Here is a 15806-nt window from a genome sequence, read left to right on the forward strand (position 1 = left end):
GTGACTCTGCCGGGCATCCAGCGCGGAGAAAGTCTCGCCCGCGGAGCAGAGGGCGAGCGCTGCCCAATGACGTGTTGTTTTCTGGTATTCCTTGATTCACGTGAAGCGAAAGATGCCGGGATTCTCGGCCGCCGCAACGGGGGAGGCGTGTCCTAGAGCGCCTCGCTTCGAAGGACGAAGCTCGTCGCGCTCTACCCTCAACCATCCGCTTGCGGCTCCTTTATTATTGTCTATCGACCGAATGATTCAGGGGTACAACCTGATTGCGAGAGCGAAAGATGCTGACACGGAAGACTACAAGGAAACTCGTGCTGCAATCCTGAATCCTTCTTTTGCCAGTGCAACATCCAGCGTGGCAGCAGCGTGCGTGTGCCCTCGGCGACGACAGGCCGTTCTGGAGCTGTTTCAGCGGTCTGCAGAAGAGGAGCAAACAGCATCTGCTCGTCTGAATCCTCTCAGTTGGTGTGAGCGAGTTATGCGGTTTCTCACATCAGAGTCGACAGCCCCATTCGACACCAAGTATCTGTGTGCCTATGGGGAGAATTCTCAAGAGCTGCGGTGGCTGGCAACAGTGGAGAAGGCGCGACAGCTGGCTTGCTTCCGAAACAGCAGCCCCGATAACTTGAAAGAGTGTTTCAATGCCTGCGTATACTTCCTCTACACAATTACCAGCAGGTGTGGTGAGCCCAGCATCGCGTCGCTTGTGTGTAGCTTCTTGGGGACGCCGGGAGGGCTTGACGTGTATTGCTTTATTGGTGCGTTGATTTCCAGTTTTACAGCGGACGGTAGTGCTTCACAACGCCAGCCACCACAAAGTTTGTCGAAACAATCCAGAGGAGATGCGGAGGCATTGGCTTGCCTCAGAGAGGGTCGGTCTGGAGAGACATTTCTGAGACTGGTGTCGGTGTATGACAACCTTTGTCGTTCTGAATTTGTGGTCTTGCGAGGTAAAAGCCACCGGGGGATACGCAGTGTCCAGGCGGCGGTTGTAGAAGTCGCCGCGAAGCTTCTCGTCCATGCTGCGTCGGTGCCTGCTGGCATTTCCATCCGCCTGTGGAGCATCTTCGCCCTTTACAGCAAAGACGAGAATAGGGAAGCGAGTGGCTCAAGGCGAGGGAAGGCAGACTTTTCAGTTGATACGAAGCGGTACACCAAGAAGAACAGTCATAATATTCTTTTACTCACGACGTCATCTGTACGGTCTCAGGCGCAGAATGTCGTGGAGCTCCGGGCAACTGTTGACTGCTTTCGGGAAGCCATGCGCAGCAAGTTGTTCTTGCAGTTCTTGCGCACAGAGTTGCTAAGCAGTACGATGGGATTGCTGGGTACTTGTATTTCTTCAGCGGCTGACCTGCAGAAGCAGGGAGACGATATGGCCTTGTCAGTGGTGGCTGAGCTTCTTGTTTGCCTAATTACCGCATCATCCGCGCTACGGCGCCACGCAGTCGCTCAGATGAACCGCGATCCGGCGAATGCGGCGAATCAACACAACGGGGACGACACTTCATCAGCTGCCGCCGAGCCTCTGGCAAAGCGCGCTCGTCAATCCTGCAAGCTGTCGTCGGCCGCAGCGCACTTTCCATTTCTTCTTCAGGCATGTGCATCTCAAAATACTGAGGCGTGCGTTTACATGGGAGCCTTTCTCGAGAGTTGTTTCGTTACTGGCCAGCGGCACGCAAGTGCACCGAGCGAGTGTCTCGGTGTTCATCTCTCTCAAGAAGATAAAACTAAGATCTTTCAGGCGTTTACGAAGACTATCGCCGCTCCATGCGACAGTGAATTACAGGGTACGCGGAAATGATGTCTCACACCTGGTATCAACAGTGGGTTCGCAGTTAGCCTGGTCAAGTGTTAGGCTTAGCGCTGCCCGTGTGCACCTGGGGTAGTTGCATCTGTCTCTTCCGCAGCCGTGGCACACAGCATGACAAGACGGCACCAGTCGATAATTCGGTACTGTTTACTGGCGGCAGGATCCTCGAACAGTGTGTGAGATCGGGCTGGTGGGCGTGGCGGATCTGTTCATTTGATCAGCAGGTACAGGAGAACTTTCGAGAAGGCTGTGTTGCTGTGCTGCGTCCTGGTTACTCTTCGCTTCAGCGTCAGGGGAACAATCTGGCGCGGACAAAGGCTTTTCAGGCGTAGACAGTTGTTGCGCACAGCGTCGAGCGGCGTGCCTCTCGCTCCTCGGCGTGATGGCTGACTGTGCGAGTTTCGCTTCGGAAGTCCAACAAATACTTCTTGACCTCCTCGCGGATGGTAAGCGGGCTTGACACCGTATTCAATACGTCGGTGCTGAGGCGCGAAGAGCGCGCAATTCTGTCGTGGGTTCATCAAATGGCCAGGGTGGAAGCCGACCTGAACGGGGTCTACGTCATGCTGCGGACCACTACTATCAGCGCAGATCAGTGCACTTACTCGCGAAGCCGCCATTTGGCTTTTGGTCGGCCTTCGAGTCTTGCGTTCTCCCGTGGAGGCTGGGAAACTGCTCCCAAGTCTGTAGACCTGAGAGTGTTGCGTGAACTGCTTTCAGTCCGTGCGCGTGACAGATTTCGGGACGCGTGCGACCCGTCAGCCGCTTTTTCCTGCGTCAGCTCTTGTTTCAAGCTTGCGACTCCTGGTCTGTCGCTTCAGCGGCCAGCCGCGCCACTGCGAACGCTGCCTCTCTGGGCGCCGCCTTGGATTTGGCCCTGGATCTCTTGCGGTGCTGTCCGCGGCTGCGCGAGTCTGCTCTTCGCGTTCTTCGCCAGGAGGCGCCCCATCTGTTGAGCATCCTTGCGCAGACTGTAGTGTCGGCGACAACTCCCCGGGCCCAGAGGCGGCTGCTGCTACTCGTTTTCAAAATGCTGACGGAGGTAAGCACCGGCAGGACCGGGGGATCTGCTCGGCGGCGATTCCGTCCTTGAGCGCGAACCTGCCAGACCCCACGGCTTGCCTTGGTCGCGAAACGCACGCGCCTGGACTCTCTGAGCACCCGAACGGCCTGCGCCCGCGGCAGACCAACCTCGACGCGCGTGGCGCCAGCAGCGAGGCTCCACTGACTGAACGGTGATCTAGCATAGGTGATGGCTCTCTGGCACGTTTTGGCTTCGTTCGCGTCCACTGCGCAGGTGCTGCCGTCGGATCGGCGGTTGCAAGCGTCGTCTCCCCCGTGCCCGTTCCACATTTCCTACTTCTTTCTTCCGGAGCCCCCTGAACTTTCAGAGCCTGAGTCGTCTGCCGTTGCGTCGCCTCGCTCTCCCTTCAAGGCGCCCCTCGGTGGGGACCTGTCGTCCCCAAAGGAGCCCGCGAAAGCTATCGGCTCGTCGCCTGCATCGCCACTTCGCGGGCGAGAGGCCACAGCTCCGTCTATGGCGGAAGAGGAAGCAAGCGAGGACGTGAAGTACGCGGCGCAGTCCTGCTACGCTCCACGCGCGCATCGTGAACTCGAGCCGTTCGTCCTGTTGCCTGCTCATGAACTGCCTTTCCATATGAGACTCCTTCCGCTGCAACCGTGTAAGCCTGCTGGGCTCCCAACATCGAGGAAGGTGCTCCAGGCTTGCGTCTGCACCAAGCGCAGCCTCTCCTTCTCTTGCTCTCTCAATCGCATGCACATGCCATCATCATCGCATCGTGAACCTTCACCTCTGCGTGCTGGGGGCTTAGGGCGGAGGAACTCTCGGTCTAGCGTCGCTTCCACGTCTGTTGGCCGCCACACGATTTCGTCCCTGCCCATCGCGAGCCGCAGAACTGCAAGCGTTCCGCGCTGCACGGTTCCCCGTACTCCCCGCCCAAATGGGCGAGCGCGCTCGTGTGACTCTCTCTCGCGCCCTCTCTATTTCATCTCGTATGAATACACACTCTCGCGAAGGTGGCTCAGAGAAGGCAGATGCGTACGGTCTCTGGTGAATGGCGGCGACGGCAGCGCGCACTGCGCGCGACTCTCTGTCTTTGCGGCAGGCCAAGGCGAAGAAGAGAATGCCGACCTCAGCGCCTACGCGGCGGAACTTGCGCATGCCGTCCGCTTGCGAAAGGAACAGCACAAGCTGCTGGAGGATGCTGTCGCTGAGGCTCGGACTCGAGTGAGATAAAGGCATGTCCATGAAGACCGTCTTTCAGGTTTCGCTGTTTCTCAACACGACGCGCAGAGACGAGGCGAGGGGCGGAGGCGGCAGCGTGGTTACTTCATCCCAGACTTGTTTCGCCCACGCGCGCTCACTGTCCGCATCACGATACACTTCTCTCTGTGCACCAAGTATACGTGTGTTGCGAACATGCTCGTATTCGGTTTGCGTACGCCGAACACCTCTCCCTGGGAAACTCTCCTCTCATTCCGAAGCGGGCGAAGGCACCGAGGGGGGGAGCGGCGGCGACTGTCGGATGGCCCCCTCGACGCTCCTCGAGGTGCCCGCTGTCGACTGTTTTGTTTGCAGGCAGACGAAGCGACGAAGCTGATGCAGCTCACGGTCTCGGATCAACAGGTACGCAGACGAAGCGGAAATTCAGGCGTCGAGTTTCGCACTCAGCCGCTTTGCAGCGGCTGAACACCTACAAACAGACCTGGGGGAAGGAACTGCGAGTCCGATGATGAACTGCAGTTGCACACGGGGAAGTGGCCTCTCAGATCTGCCGAGGTTCCGCAGGAGAGCGGAGCTGGCGGCTCGGGTTTGCCAGATGTTCAGGCGCCCGTGTGAAATCGTGGGTGCGAGCCGAGGTCTTACGACGTTCACTGCCGCGGGCGTTTCCTCCCTCTCCGCTTTCGCCCTGAGCATGCCTCCACGCTTGGAGGCGCCTGCATGGTTCCTGGTATACACTTGCGCGCATTCAAGGATCCAAGCGTGCCTTCTGCTGTGGCGCGCGACACAGCAGGTCTGCTCTGGCCATTCGGTTCGCGGGAGAGTTCCTTTTTTTTCGCCTTCCTCTGCCTGCAGTACGAGAATGCGAAAGCCGTGCAAGAGGCGCAGGAGCGGCAGAAGGAATTGGATCGCGTCCACGAGGTCCATCGCGCAGAACTGGCGAGGTTCGCAGGATCATTCTTGTCTCGAGGCTTCGCGGCAGTGGTTGCGTGCCCGCGAGGCTAAACAGCCCTTGGAAATGAAGCATCTTTTGCGCGTCTTCACTCGTCAAGCGTGGCGTGGCTGTTTTCCCAGGCTGTCAGCGCCATCCAGCGCGCTTGTCTGCCGTGGCGAGTCGGCTGGTCGCAGAGGATGGAGCGCGCATCTGGCCGTGTAGTTCCGCGTACAGTCCTTGATACTCGGGCTCAGGCTCATATGCACGTGTACGATTACATTCGTGAACAGCGAAGGATGTGCGCATCTCATCCGCGTGCTCGATTGACAGTTAGGGGCCAATACACAGTCCTCCAAGATCCCGCCCGGGGTGACCACCGTACTTGGCATTCGGCCCTCGTGGTTCTCTGCGCCTTCGGACGCGCGTGTGCCTGTCGCCAAGGTTCGTTGTCGGTGTATGCAGGGTTAGGGTTTAGCGGCATCGACGACTGCATGCGAAGAAGTTGTGTGTGTGGCTTCGCGTGCGATCTCCACCCTTCAGGGTCCGCAGCGAGTGCGAAGCGCAGACCCGCCAGTTGCGCAGCACGGTCACTGAGCTGCAGGCTCTGCTAGAAGGCAAGGACGAAAAGTTGAAGAAGTAGGTCATCTCGAGGCTTCGCGCGAATCAGAAAACGCAGCACGCCACGTTCGCTTTATGGAACATTGTGGCAGTCGACCTCTCACTTTGCTGCGAGGTGTAGTGGAGTAATCTGCGAATGCGCCACAGCTCAAATGCGGCGCGGGGGGACGTCGTCTGCAGTCAACTTGCCACATCCGTGTCAATCTCTTGCGACTTCACCTCGCGACGCAGGGCCCAAGACGCGTTGGCGACCAGCAAGCAGCAGCAACTGAGCAGCGACGGCGAGCGCAGCAAGCTGCATAGACATGTTCAAACTCTCACGGCTCTGAATCGAAAACAGGTGACGCCTCCGCGCCCATGCATGTCTCTGGTGCGCGCAGGCGGCTTGCGCGCTCTGCTCCGCTGCCCCTCCTGCCGCGTTCGCCGCTAGCGCCGGGGACCTACGGCGGATAGTCGCTAGACTGCATGCATAGGGGGGGGGTTGCAATAGAGCTAGGTAGCCGCCATGGAATATCGAGAAAAAGTGGCTCGCCACCCGTACCGACACACAGAGGCGGTTGCGCACATCCAAGACTGCGCCGGTGGGACCGGCACGTCACAGAAGAGATGCAGGGCTTGACGAGCGACGCCGAATCTGGTGCTCGCCGCCACCATCGTGTATCTTACTACCGGATTGGTTTTGTGCATCTACTAAATGAGCAGTTGTAATGACTACATAGGGGTTTCGTGCGCAGGGCGCTGCCGCGACCACTTTGTTTGCTCCAGAACAAGTGAAAACAACTCGCTTGTGCGTGACGGCAGTATGCCTCGGAGGCGGGGTAGGGGTTCAAGCAGCTCCTTCGTCTGTTGATGGTCCGCGCTGCGTTGCAGAAAGACGACTTGACCGCAATGGAAGCGCGTTGTGGCTCGCTTCATGAGGCGAATCAGAAGTCTGTGAAAAAGCTTCACGATCTGTCGTCGAAGGCACGAAAACTCGAAGTACGACCTATAACCCTCGTGCATGCATCGTGTCCATCCCGCTTGAGTTTGACACCTCTCCTTTCTGTCCGCTACATGTGCCCTCTCTTCGCGGCGCTCCGCCTTCTTCTCGACTTGGTTCCTCGCGTCGCGCATCGTCTTCCGTCGTGGTCACGCCGCCTTGCGGGTGGGGGGTGGGGGGGAGGGCTGCGCTGAGGCGGCCTCGCCTGCCGTAGTCTCCAAGTTGTTCCCGTTTGCGGAGACATCCATGGTTTCTTGTCAGCATATACCCGCTCCGAATCCGGTAGACGCACCGCACGGGGAGTCGCTCAAGTCCCGGTTGCTAAATTCGGGTGTTGTATGTCGCCTGGCGTTTGTTTCCATTCTGCGTGCTTCCTCCACAGAGCAAGCATATGCAGCTGCAGGCCGACAAGGAAGCCATGGTAGAGGAGCAAGAGAAGCTCTTCAAGTAAGCGCGGAATAGGCCCATGTAGTGCGACTTCGGAAACGAGAAGTGCGTGGGATGCAGCCAGCGCACTCAGGTGATTTGTAAGCGATACGCTGAACACCTTGTCAATCCGTTAATGACCCTGGTGATAACGCTTAGCCCATAGTTGGGGGGCGTTCCTCTTGTCAACACGCGCATTCGCGGTCGCTTCAGTCGAGTGTGTGTTTGGTGGCAGGCAGCTCATTCTGCTTCTCGACCGCGAGCAGCAGCTGACGATGGAGCAGAAGCGGCTGCGCGAGAGAGCGAGGGAGAACCTCGAGGCCGCCGAGCGCGCTGAGAAGCTCCAAGAGCAACTCGAGTTGCTGCGACACGAAAAAGAGGTCAGACAGCCATGACTCAGGCACGCGTCTTGACGGGGGCCTAAAGAGGCCCGCGAAGCCACAGAAAACCGAGGAGGAAGATAAAGGCCTCTGGCGCAGTAACCGCGGAAAATACCAGACCCGTTCGCTCCTGGAGTGCGCCATTCACATCTCGCGTTATGCGCGTCTTCCATAAGGATGCGTTCGATGGCGTCTGTGAACGGAAATTGACAGCGCCTGCGGGCGAGAGTCATGTTGGCGGCCTGGCATATCCACACTATGAATCCGTGCGGAGAAAAGTGGGCTTTCAGCATGGCTCCAAATAAATTATGATCGTGTCTCGCGCACGCGCTCGCTCGCAGCCCGGTAGAACGCATTGCCGTCACCCTCTGAGGGTCGAGTCTTTCCGGCTCTCGATTGGACACTTAGCAGAGCGCCGTAGATCGCGGAGACACAGTCTTGCTGGGGAGGCAAGAAGCATCGTGTATAGTCTTTTTGCGTGACTTAGAAGCCACCTCCTGCACGCCGCTGTCGTCCTGTGCTACGAGGCGTCTGCACCCGGCTTACGTACGCCGAGTCTCAGGCGAGGCGCTGCCTAGGCCGCTCAACGTCGGTTCACCTGTCTCTCGAGGCCTGTCCCACGCTGAGAACGAATCTGCATCTGTCAGGTCGGAATCGCGGCCTTATGAGTTCCACTGTGGACTGGCGCTTTCCTCAGCACTACGGAAGGGAGGCGGGTCAAATGGCCTCGCGCGTGACCGCGCTGCAAACGGAAGTCGCCGCGTTGAAGGGCGACTTGCAAAAGGAGACCGAACGACGGAAGGCAGCTGAAGGGTGAGAGACGTTAGCCTGCAGGCGCGTGCCGGATGTTCCTGTTCTGTTTGTACTCTTCAGTGCGTTTCAGCAGCCATATGTCTATACAGTTACACGTTGGCGAGCGGGGGGCGGGGGGCGAGGGGAATGACCGGGGCTCTGAAGAGGCACTCGCATGCAAGATTTTTTCATTTCCATCTTTCCCACGGAGGAAGCCGCGGTTACGAGTTCCGGAAGTCTGGGCAGAAGCTCAGAAGTGTATATGCAAACATGGCTTACAGACGCACACGTAGAAGAGGGCGTGCACGCATGTGCATGGACATCAGAGGAGTTGTAGATCAGTTTATACGCAACTGATGCGCCACATCTTGCCCGAAGCGATGTGTAGCACTGTTTTTCACTCCAGACTCCACGTGTGGGGATGCCATACAGTTCCTAAATCTCAGTAGGCGTCGCACGTATGCAATATACAGAAGCCCGTATGCAATATAAAACACACAGAGACGCATATGCAGAAGGTAGATGCGCAGAAAGGTAGAGAGGAAGATATCTTGCGTGCCTGCGTACGGCAGTGTGCGCACCAGGCCCGGCAGCACGGAGGAGTAAGCAAATGCTGTTTGTGCCCCTTGTCTTGCCTATGCGGGTGGAAGCGGGACGGGGCCGCCGTCTACGAGTGTCAGTGGCGCTGTGTTTCGCGGCTCTCGCGAATGCATGGGAGCGGAGCGAGGGCGACCCGTCTACTTGGCCTGGTTTCTTGCCTGTTTCGCGTTCAGGGCAGCCAGCCATGCGTGTGACAAGACCCAGGCCATCGCCGAAGAACTGGAACGCGTAAAACTGACGTTAAAGACGCAAGCAGCCGCTGCCGAAGATCTTGAGAAGGTGAGTGCGGGAGGTAGTGGCCGCAAGGCGCTCAGCTACAGGTGTCTGCAGCAACAGAAGTACAAAACACCCCGCAAGATCACCGTGCTAACGCAGTCTCAGGACGCGCGGCGTCTTGAAGCGTTTTCGCCCGCAGAGGAAGTGCAATTGCTGGTCCCTGTCGCCGTGACTCTCTTGAACGATCAGCTTTTTAGTGAGCTGACACCATACGGAACCATCCGCGACTCAGACTCTGTCTTCGCCGTCAACCACAATCCGGGGAGACGCGGCTAATGCCGTCCCCACCATTGCTTGGTTCAGTGTATATATGTATGGTTAGCATACCTGTATAAGTAAATATATATATTCATATATATACATATATATATATATATGTACGTGCTAGATTATGCTTATACTTTTATTCAGAGGAGTTCTGCCTGTAGTCGGGCGGCTCACTGCCGCTCGATGCTTCTCTTTGCCGCATGCGCCCCTGTTCCGCGGCCATCCCTGTAAGCTGTGTGTTTCGTTTTTGCTGTACCCAGCGGCTGAAGGAGAAAGAGGATCAGCTCGCCAAGATCCAGAGTATCTTCAGTTTGAAACCGTGACTGGAGGGCGGGCTCTCGACTGTGTCAAGGGCGAAAAGCAGCTCGAAGTCGTCGAGGCGGCGCACAAGGGTACACCTCCGCCGAAAGAGGCAATGCAAGCCGAAGACAGGAATGGCAACGGGGTATAGGAGATGCGTTTGTGGCATTTGATCGGCTTTAGAGAGAATACCGCCTTGTCGGTTTCCGAATACCCCTTCGAAGAGAAGTGACAGGCTTCCGTGGATCCTTGAGTAGAATCGCCAGTCTAGGAATCCAACTTGAAGCTGTTCCTGGGAACCCTCCAGCCTGCTTCGGGTGCGCCACTAAAGGCGATACGTCGCCACGTCGTCAAAAGCTTTAGTGCTTGAATCGTTTTTCTAGTTCGGTTTAGGATTTAGTTTAGGATTTATTCTCACGCGCGGCAGCCCTTGTGTGGCGGAGCTATGTACAGGCCTAGTTCCGAAATCGTCTTTTCACCCGTTCGGGGATTTCAGATGCCTTCTGCGCTCTCCTGGTGGAGTCTCAGTATCTTACTCTGTAACATCTTTTCGCAGGTGGGAGGCGTGCCTGGGCGTTTGCGCCCAGCGGCTAGCAATTTTTTGTGAGACCCTTCAAACTCGGGTAGCGTTTGTCTCTCTGTTTTTCTTCTATCGGGAGGATGCGCAGCGGCGAGCAACGGCGGCGTACGAAGGGCTAGCTGCGGCTCGCGTCAGTGAAGAAGTCGCTGTTTGTGTTTTTTCATTTTGGCGTCAATGATAATCTGGCGTCTAAGACATTGTCACGTCGGCGGAGAAGTGAGCAAGCACTTGCTATCTGATACAGATTTCACGAACTTCCCACGAGGGCCGCACTCCAAGGAAAGGTGGCAAAATATGAGGAAACACGGGTGTATAGTCCTCCCGAAGCTCTCGCCAAGAGGCGCACGCTACACGGCGGAGACTGCGGTTTTCGAGGCAAGCAGAGAGGTAGATTTGGCTGATTAGGTGCAGGTCGCTGTGTTTCAAGGTTGTATTAGATCGACGCTGGATTGGTATATGTTGTCCTGAGCGTCTGAGGGTGTTTAGGGCAGGCCCTAAGCTCCGCTGTACAGACTGGAGATCCCCGTGCTTCGTCACAATTGGGATTAGAGATGCGACGCAAGATGATAAGGAAATACCCATGCATCTCTCCGACAGGGCCGACACGCGCCTCTCCGGTTTCCTTTCATTACCCTCGAAATCAGCGACATCGGTCTCGTGAGCATGCGTTCGCTTCAGTGAACGAAGCAATCTGCTTCTTGGGCGAGACGGCGCGCGGAGGACCGCGCATCTTGAAAGAGAAAGTCGACCGCCTCGATGTGGTCCAGTTTGATGACGGGTTGCTCGTCGTCGGCCTCAGTTTCTGCGAGTATCGACGCGGGGGTCAACAGGTGAACCGCGTAGCGGAGCGACGTCCGCTCGCCAATCTCGCCCAAGAGACAGATGGCCTCCTCCTCCATCTCCAAGTTTTCAATCTTCGCGCGAATCCGAATCACCTGGTATATACAAATAAAGACATCCACATGTACATATGTATACGCCAGTGTGCACGGGTGCAAAGCAGCCGCAGGCGCAGAGTCAGGAGCTGTTCAAAGGCAGTTCGGAGTATGACGAACAGCACAGCGGCGGGCTGCAAACACGTTCATGCCTCTTCCCGGTGAAGAAGCATATTTTTGGCGTTCTCGAAAGTCAAGGCCTAGCAAGAGTCCCAGCGCCTCCCACGAGGCAGCAGCCCGACACTAGGCCCTCCGTCGCACGCAGGCAGAATGGAATGCTAGAGCCAAATTCAGCTGCGCTTGCCAAAGGAAGGCACACGGAAACAGATGAGACAGAAACCTATCACACCCCAAGTCTGCGCACTCAGCACCGCCCGCATACAAGTAGGGGAGGCGAACGGCGAAGACTTAGACGCCTGCGATGCGACATGAGGAGGGCTGACAAACGAGGCAGCAAAGAGAGCCTACGTGCTTGATCTCCTCGAGGTTGTACGGCAGAGTTCTGGCGATGAGCATGCGATCGAGGAGGTCGACGGGAATGCCGTGAGCCGAGAGGATCTCTGTTCCTCGAATTGTGCAGATTCCGCGATTCGTCGCGAAGACCACGATTGGGGTGAGCGAAGACTCCAGCGCCCGATTCAGGTACGTGAAGCACTCAATGTCAAGCATGTGTACCTGAGTCACAACAGAGACAGAGAGGGAGAAAGAGAGAAAGCGCTACAGCAACTGGCGCAGGCTTGCTCGGAGGCGGGACAAGGAACGCGTGAGTCGACCACAACGCAGGAGAGATACCGAAAGCATGTGTCTGTGCCGCGGTGCGACCCAATGGTATCGAGCGGAGTGAATATCACAAAGATGATATAGCGAACACCACCCCGAGACCGTTTCACGTGGTGCCCATCACAGGCACAGGAAAGGAAAGCAGAAGAGGAGAGAGGCAGATTGCCATGGTAGGTCGTGTTTGCCTCATCTTGACACAGAGCTGCAGGCGCGGGTTCGCGGCAAGACCGCTATGCTCCATTCTAGGTGTGTGCGTGCGCGTCTTCTTCCGCCACGACCACCACGCTTGCTCTCGCGATCTTTGTAACGGCTGCTAGCTCGCATCCTATTCATAAAGAGAGCCACAAGGGCAGTCTCGCCGCTTCCTCGCTCGACGCGGCCTCACCGGCGTTGTTGAGCGTCATCACACGGAGGCAAAGCACCATCTTTCCGTAGAAGGTCGGTAGAGTGAGTTTCACGTGGGCGGACGATGCACTCTTTTTTTCTTTTACTTTCCTACTTCATCTATGAACAGCACGCCAGGCACCAGTTCAGCGACGCCTTGGTCGATGTAGCGATTCACCACTTTGTTGATTTCCATTCTAAGTTTTTCTGTAATTTCCGTTTTTCGGGGCTTGGCGAGCTGCCCGAGGAGCGAGGCGAAGTCGTTGCCGCCTTGGGGCCGCGCGTTCGCCGCATCGAGGTCGTGCAGAGTCACATCCTGAAAAAGAAGGCAACGAGTCTGCTTAGCATTTCTGGTTGGATCGCGACTTCGCAGTTGTCTAAACTCCTCGTTTTTCACAGAGGTCTGCTCGCGGGGTCGAACTAGAAGTATGTTGCTTTAACGCCGAAGTGATAGGTGCATTAAGGGAGTTCTTCTCTCTCTCTCTAATATGTATATATATATATATATATATATACTGATATAGCCTCAAAGCGTTTCGCACTCAAGGTATGTGGCTTTCACGAGGAAATGACAGGCGCACTGCGAGACCTCTTGTGTCTATATATTTATGTATATTTATATATAAACTGAAAGCATCTACACCACTGCAAGTGCCGATTCTGCAAAGAGCTTGCGCCAGAATAGGCATATAGGGGATGCGAGGGGTGCCAACACAGGTGCAAGTGCTGATGTGCTGATTCCGTATCCTGGTTGCAGCAGGGGACCTCCAGTGTTGTTTCCAGCGTATCTCCAGGATAATAGAGGCAAAAACCGGAATTCTGTTAGTATCTATGTCATCTCTCAATAACCTCGCATCTGGGCTCCACACGTGCCTGCACAACTTCCTTCTTCTTGTGGACGTCGCCGCGAGGAATCGGGACGTATTCATCGGCGTCGAGGTCGAATTCCGTAGCAAACTCATCTGAGCGCCCGACGCGCTTCACGTTGCCCGTCGAAGCCTCAATGTAGATCACGTCTCCTACGTGGATCTGCTGCTGTTTTATGCCTAGGAGACACAATCGCGCGCGGGGCTGTGAAAGTTTGCGGTTGGCAAAGAGGCACAACACGTGCACTCGGTTCGGAATTCCCTCCGCCCTTCACGGTTGCCGCGCGTCTCGTGCTCTTTGGATGGCTGTTCTTGTTTAATAACATATTTTCCATTTTCTCCCCTCCATTGCCACGCTGCAACACAGGCCTGCCTGGGCATGCGCGTTTGTGACGGACGGCCTTGTTGCAGGGGAAGAAAACGTGGAGTGTCAAGGAAGACTCGAGCGAAACGGTTTGCTGCGGCCCGTCGTCGAGGCTTGAGAAGCGCGTCCAGTTCCCCGTGTCAATCCTTATCTTTGGCAAAGGAAGAAGCTCTGGCTTGTGGTTGTGTAGAGTTCTTAGTGCGCTTGGTGTTAGCCTTGGAGCGTCGTATCAGGAACCGACAGATCGGTCAAGGCCGGCCTCACCTTCGTTTATCTGTGGCGCGAGACGAAGAGTTTTAGATCCCTTCTGCGTCTTCAGAGTGATTTTAATGGGACGGGTGGTCGTCTTCGACTTCTCGTCGGTCTCATCGTGCAAGGCGCTCTCAGAAGGTTCATCAACCTGCAAAACGGAGCGAGGAGACACGACGCCGGCGCCTTTTGGCTCGGAGTGTTTGGCTTCCGGGGCGCTGTTCTTGATGCTCCCGCGAGCTGCCGCAACAGAACACAAAGAAGCCTCTCTTGCGCGAGTCTGCCTGTGGGCGCATCGCGGCCTACCAAGTCAACAACTTGGCCTTCGTATACTTCTTTCATCTCCTTGATTTTGATGCCAATAGCGCGGCGGAAATTCTCCATGAGGATCTCTGTTTTCTTCACCTCGGCGGAGTAAACCTCCGAGGCAACCATGGGACAAAAGGGAACCTTAGGGCCGAGCTCCTGCGCAATAGCCATAGCAATGGCTGTCTTGCCTGTCCCAGGCGGTCCTGGCAGACAGCACGGAACGCAGCAACCGATCAAGGAAAACAAAGGAAACGAATCTAGACTGATTCTTCTCGAGCGCCCCGCATGCGGGCGTTGTAACGACGCAGCGGCACCGCCCTTGGACTCCGATGTCTCCTGCAGTTTCCCTGTCATACAGGAGTTTGTTCGGCTCGCGCTTCTGGTTTCTATTCTGCCAACGGGCAGGACGGCTACATGGTTTCGAGATAGGCGTTCGGAGGCGTTTGCCGCCTAGTGCCAGAGATTGACTCGACTGGTGTTTTCCCCGTGCGGCAACTGGCTGTATTTCCAGGGTTCCCTCCTTTGCCTGTGTTTGCTTCCTTGATTGTTCCCTCTCCCTCTCTTTTTGTCCGGCGTTCGAGGCCCACCTCCAGTCTCACCAGCCAGAAGGAGGGCCTTGCCAGCCATGCGTTTGCACCGGATGAGCTCAACGACGTAGCCCGCGGCTTCTCTGGCTTTCTCCTGCCCGACCATCCCCATGAAGATTTCTTTTGCGGACCCATCTTCGTTCAGCCCGAGGCCCTTGATGTGGCTGTGCGAAGCCACTCGGTGGGCGTGCTTCGTCGAAGCCACCTCTTCGATTCTCATTTTGTCTGTGTTACAATCCCAAAGATGTGTTTCCGTCCAAACGATCGCGACTTCCTGCCTCACGCCCCCACAGTAGGGCGTAGGTAAAGGACTTCACACGAACTTTCGTTTTCGAAGCCCGTGGGGTGGTAGTTTCGCGTCAGGAGCGATACGTCAAGAATACTGCTAGACTTTTCCTAGCCAGCGGTTTGAAGCAGATACTCCGGTTTTTCGGAAAGCAAAAGCAGGCCCCTATGCGTTTGCAGTGACGTGCGGAGGATCAGTCAATACGATCTGGTTGGCAAACAGCGTGAAGTAGTCGTTACCGGGGTCTCGTAAATTTCGTATGGTGCTTTAGTGACGACAGCAGAAGAACCAACATCTGCCTTTAGATCACACTCAGACAATATTTTCACGACTGAATGTTATCAAAAGGGGACTGCGGACCGACGATGGAGCGGAGGGCTTGCTAAGAACTGGTAAGCGGAAGAAAGGAGATGCTCGTTCAGACCGTTCAGCCTCGTCGCGGGAACGCCGCAGCAGGCAGTGATGCAGAGCAAGTATGCGATGTTTTGCACACGTTCCGGGGGATGACGTCACTTGAAAGAGAGCTTTTGCTTTGCAAAGAAGGTAGACGTTTAGGGGCTATGTGGCGTGGATATACTGCTGGTCCTCGAGCGACTGTAGCCAAAGAATCTCTTCATGAGGAAGCAAATAAATCTCTGTGCCTACTTTCCTCAAGCGCGACGGTGAAGGAATTCTGAGCAAGCACAGCAAGAACCCGAATGGTCCGCAACGATTGCTGTGGAAAAACTGTAGAGCACTCGGTACAGAGAGGCCACTTCCCTGGTGCCCTGCCCCAGTTCAAATGCTACGTTTCTTCGCACTGTTTCAAAGCAACCGTTTTCGTGAAGTAGCTTTACAGCGGC

At 56.2% G+C, this 15806-nt stretch overlaps 2 protein-coding genes across 2 annotated transcripts; one reads left to right on the forward strand and one right to left on the reverse strand.

The window, feature by feature from the left end:
- Positions 1-112: 112 nt before the first annotated feature.
- Positions 113-9775, forward strand: BESB_063150 (uncharacterized protein; the record flags this gene model as incomplete). The annotated part of the gene is made up of 15 exons (XM_029364729.1): positions 113-1787; positions 2098-2256; positions 2632-2852; positions 3108-3492; positions 3937-4058; positions 4410-4457; positions 4908-4996; positions 5527-5622; positions 5836-5944; positions 6475-6606; positions 6987-7030; positions 7245-7389; positions 8087-8202; positions 8955-9253; positions 9585-9775. The coding sequence occupies 15 exons, from the start codon at positions 113-115 to the stop codon at positions 9773-9775; spliced, it is 3831 nt and encodes a 1276-aa protein (XP_029219437.1).
- A 1103-nt stretch (positions 9776-10878) lies between these two features.
- Positions 10879-14898, reverse strand: BESB_063160 (TIP49 family protein; the record flags this gene model as incomplete). Its single annotated transcript, XM_029364730.1, has 7 exons — positions 10879-11139; positions 11608-11814; positions 12419-12619; positions 13177-13349; positions 13798-13933; positions 14089-14294; positions 14691-14898. 7 exons carry the CDS (start codon positions 14896-14898, stop codon positions 10879-10881), a joined length of 1392 nt encoding a protein of 463 aa, XP_029219438.1.
- Between the last annotated feature and the right edge of the window lie 908 nt (positions 14899-15806).

Source organism: Besnoitia besnoiti, chromosome V (assembly GCF_002563875.1).
Source record: "Besnoitia besnoiti strain Bb-Ger1 chromosome V, whole genome shotgun sequence".
NCBI lineage: Eukaryota > Apicomplexa > Conoidasida > Eucoccidiorida > Sarcocystidae > Besnoitia > Besnoitia besnoiti.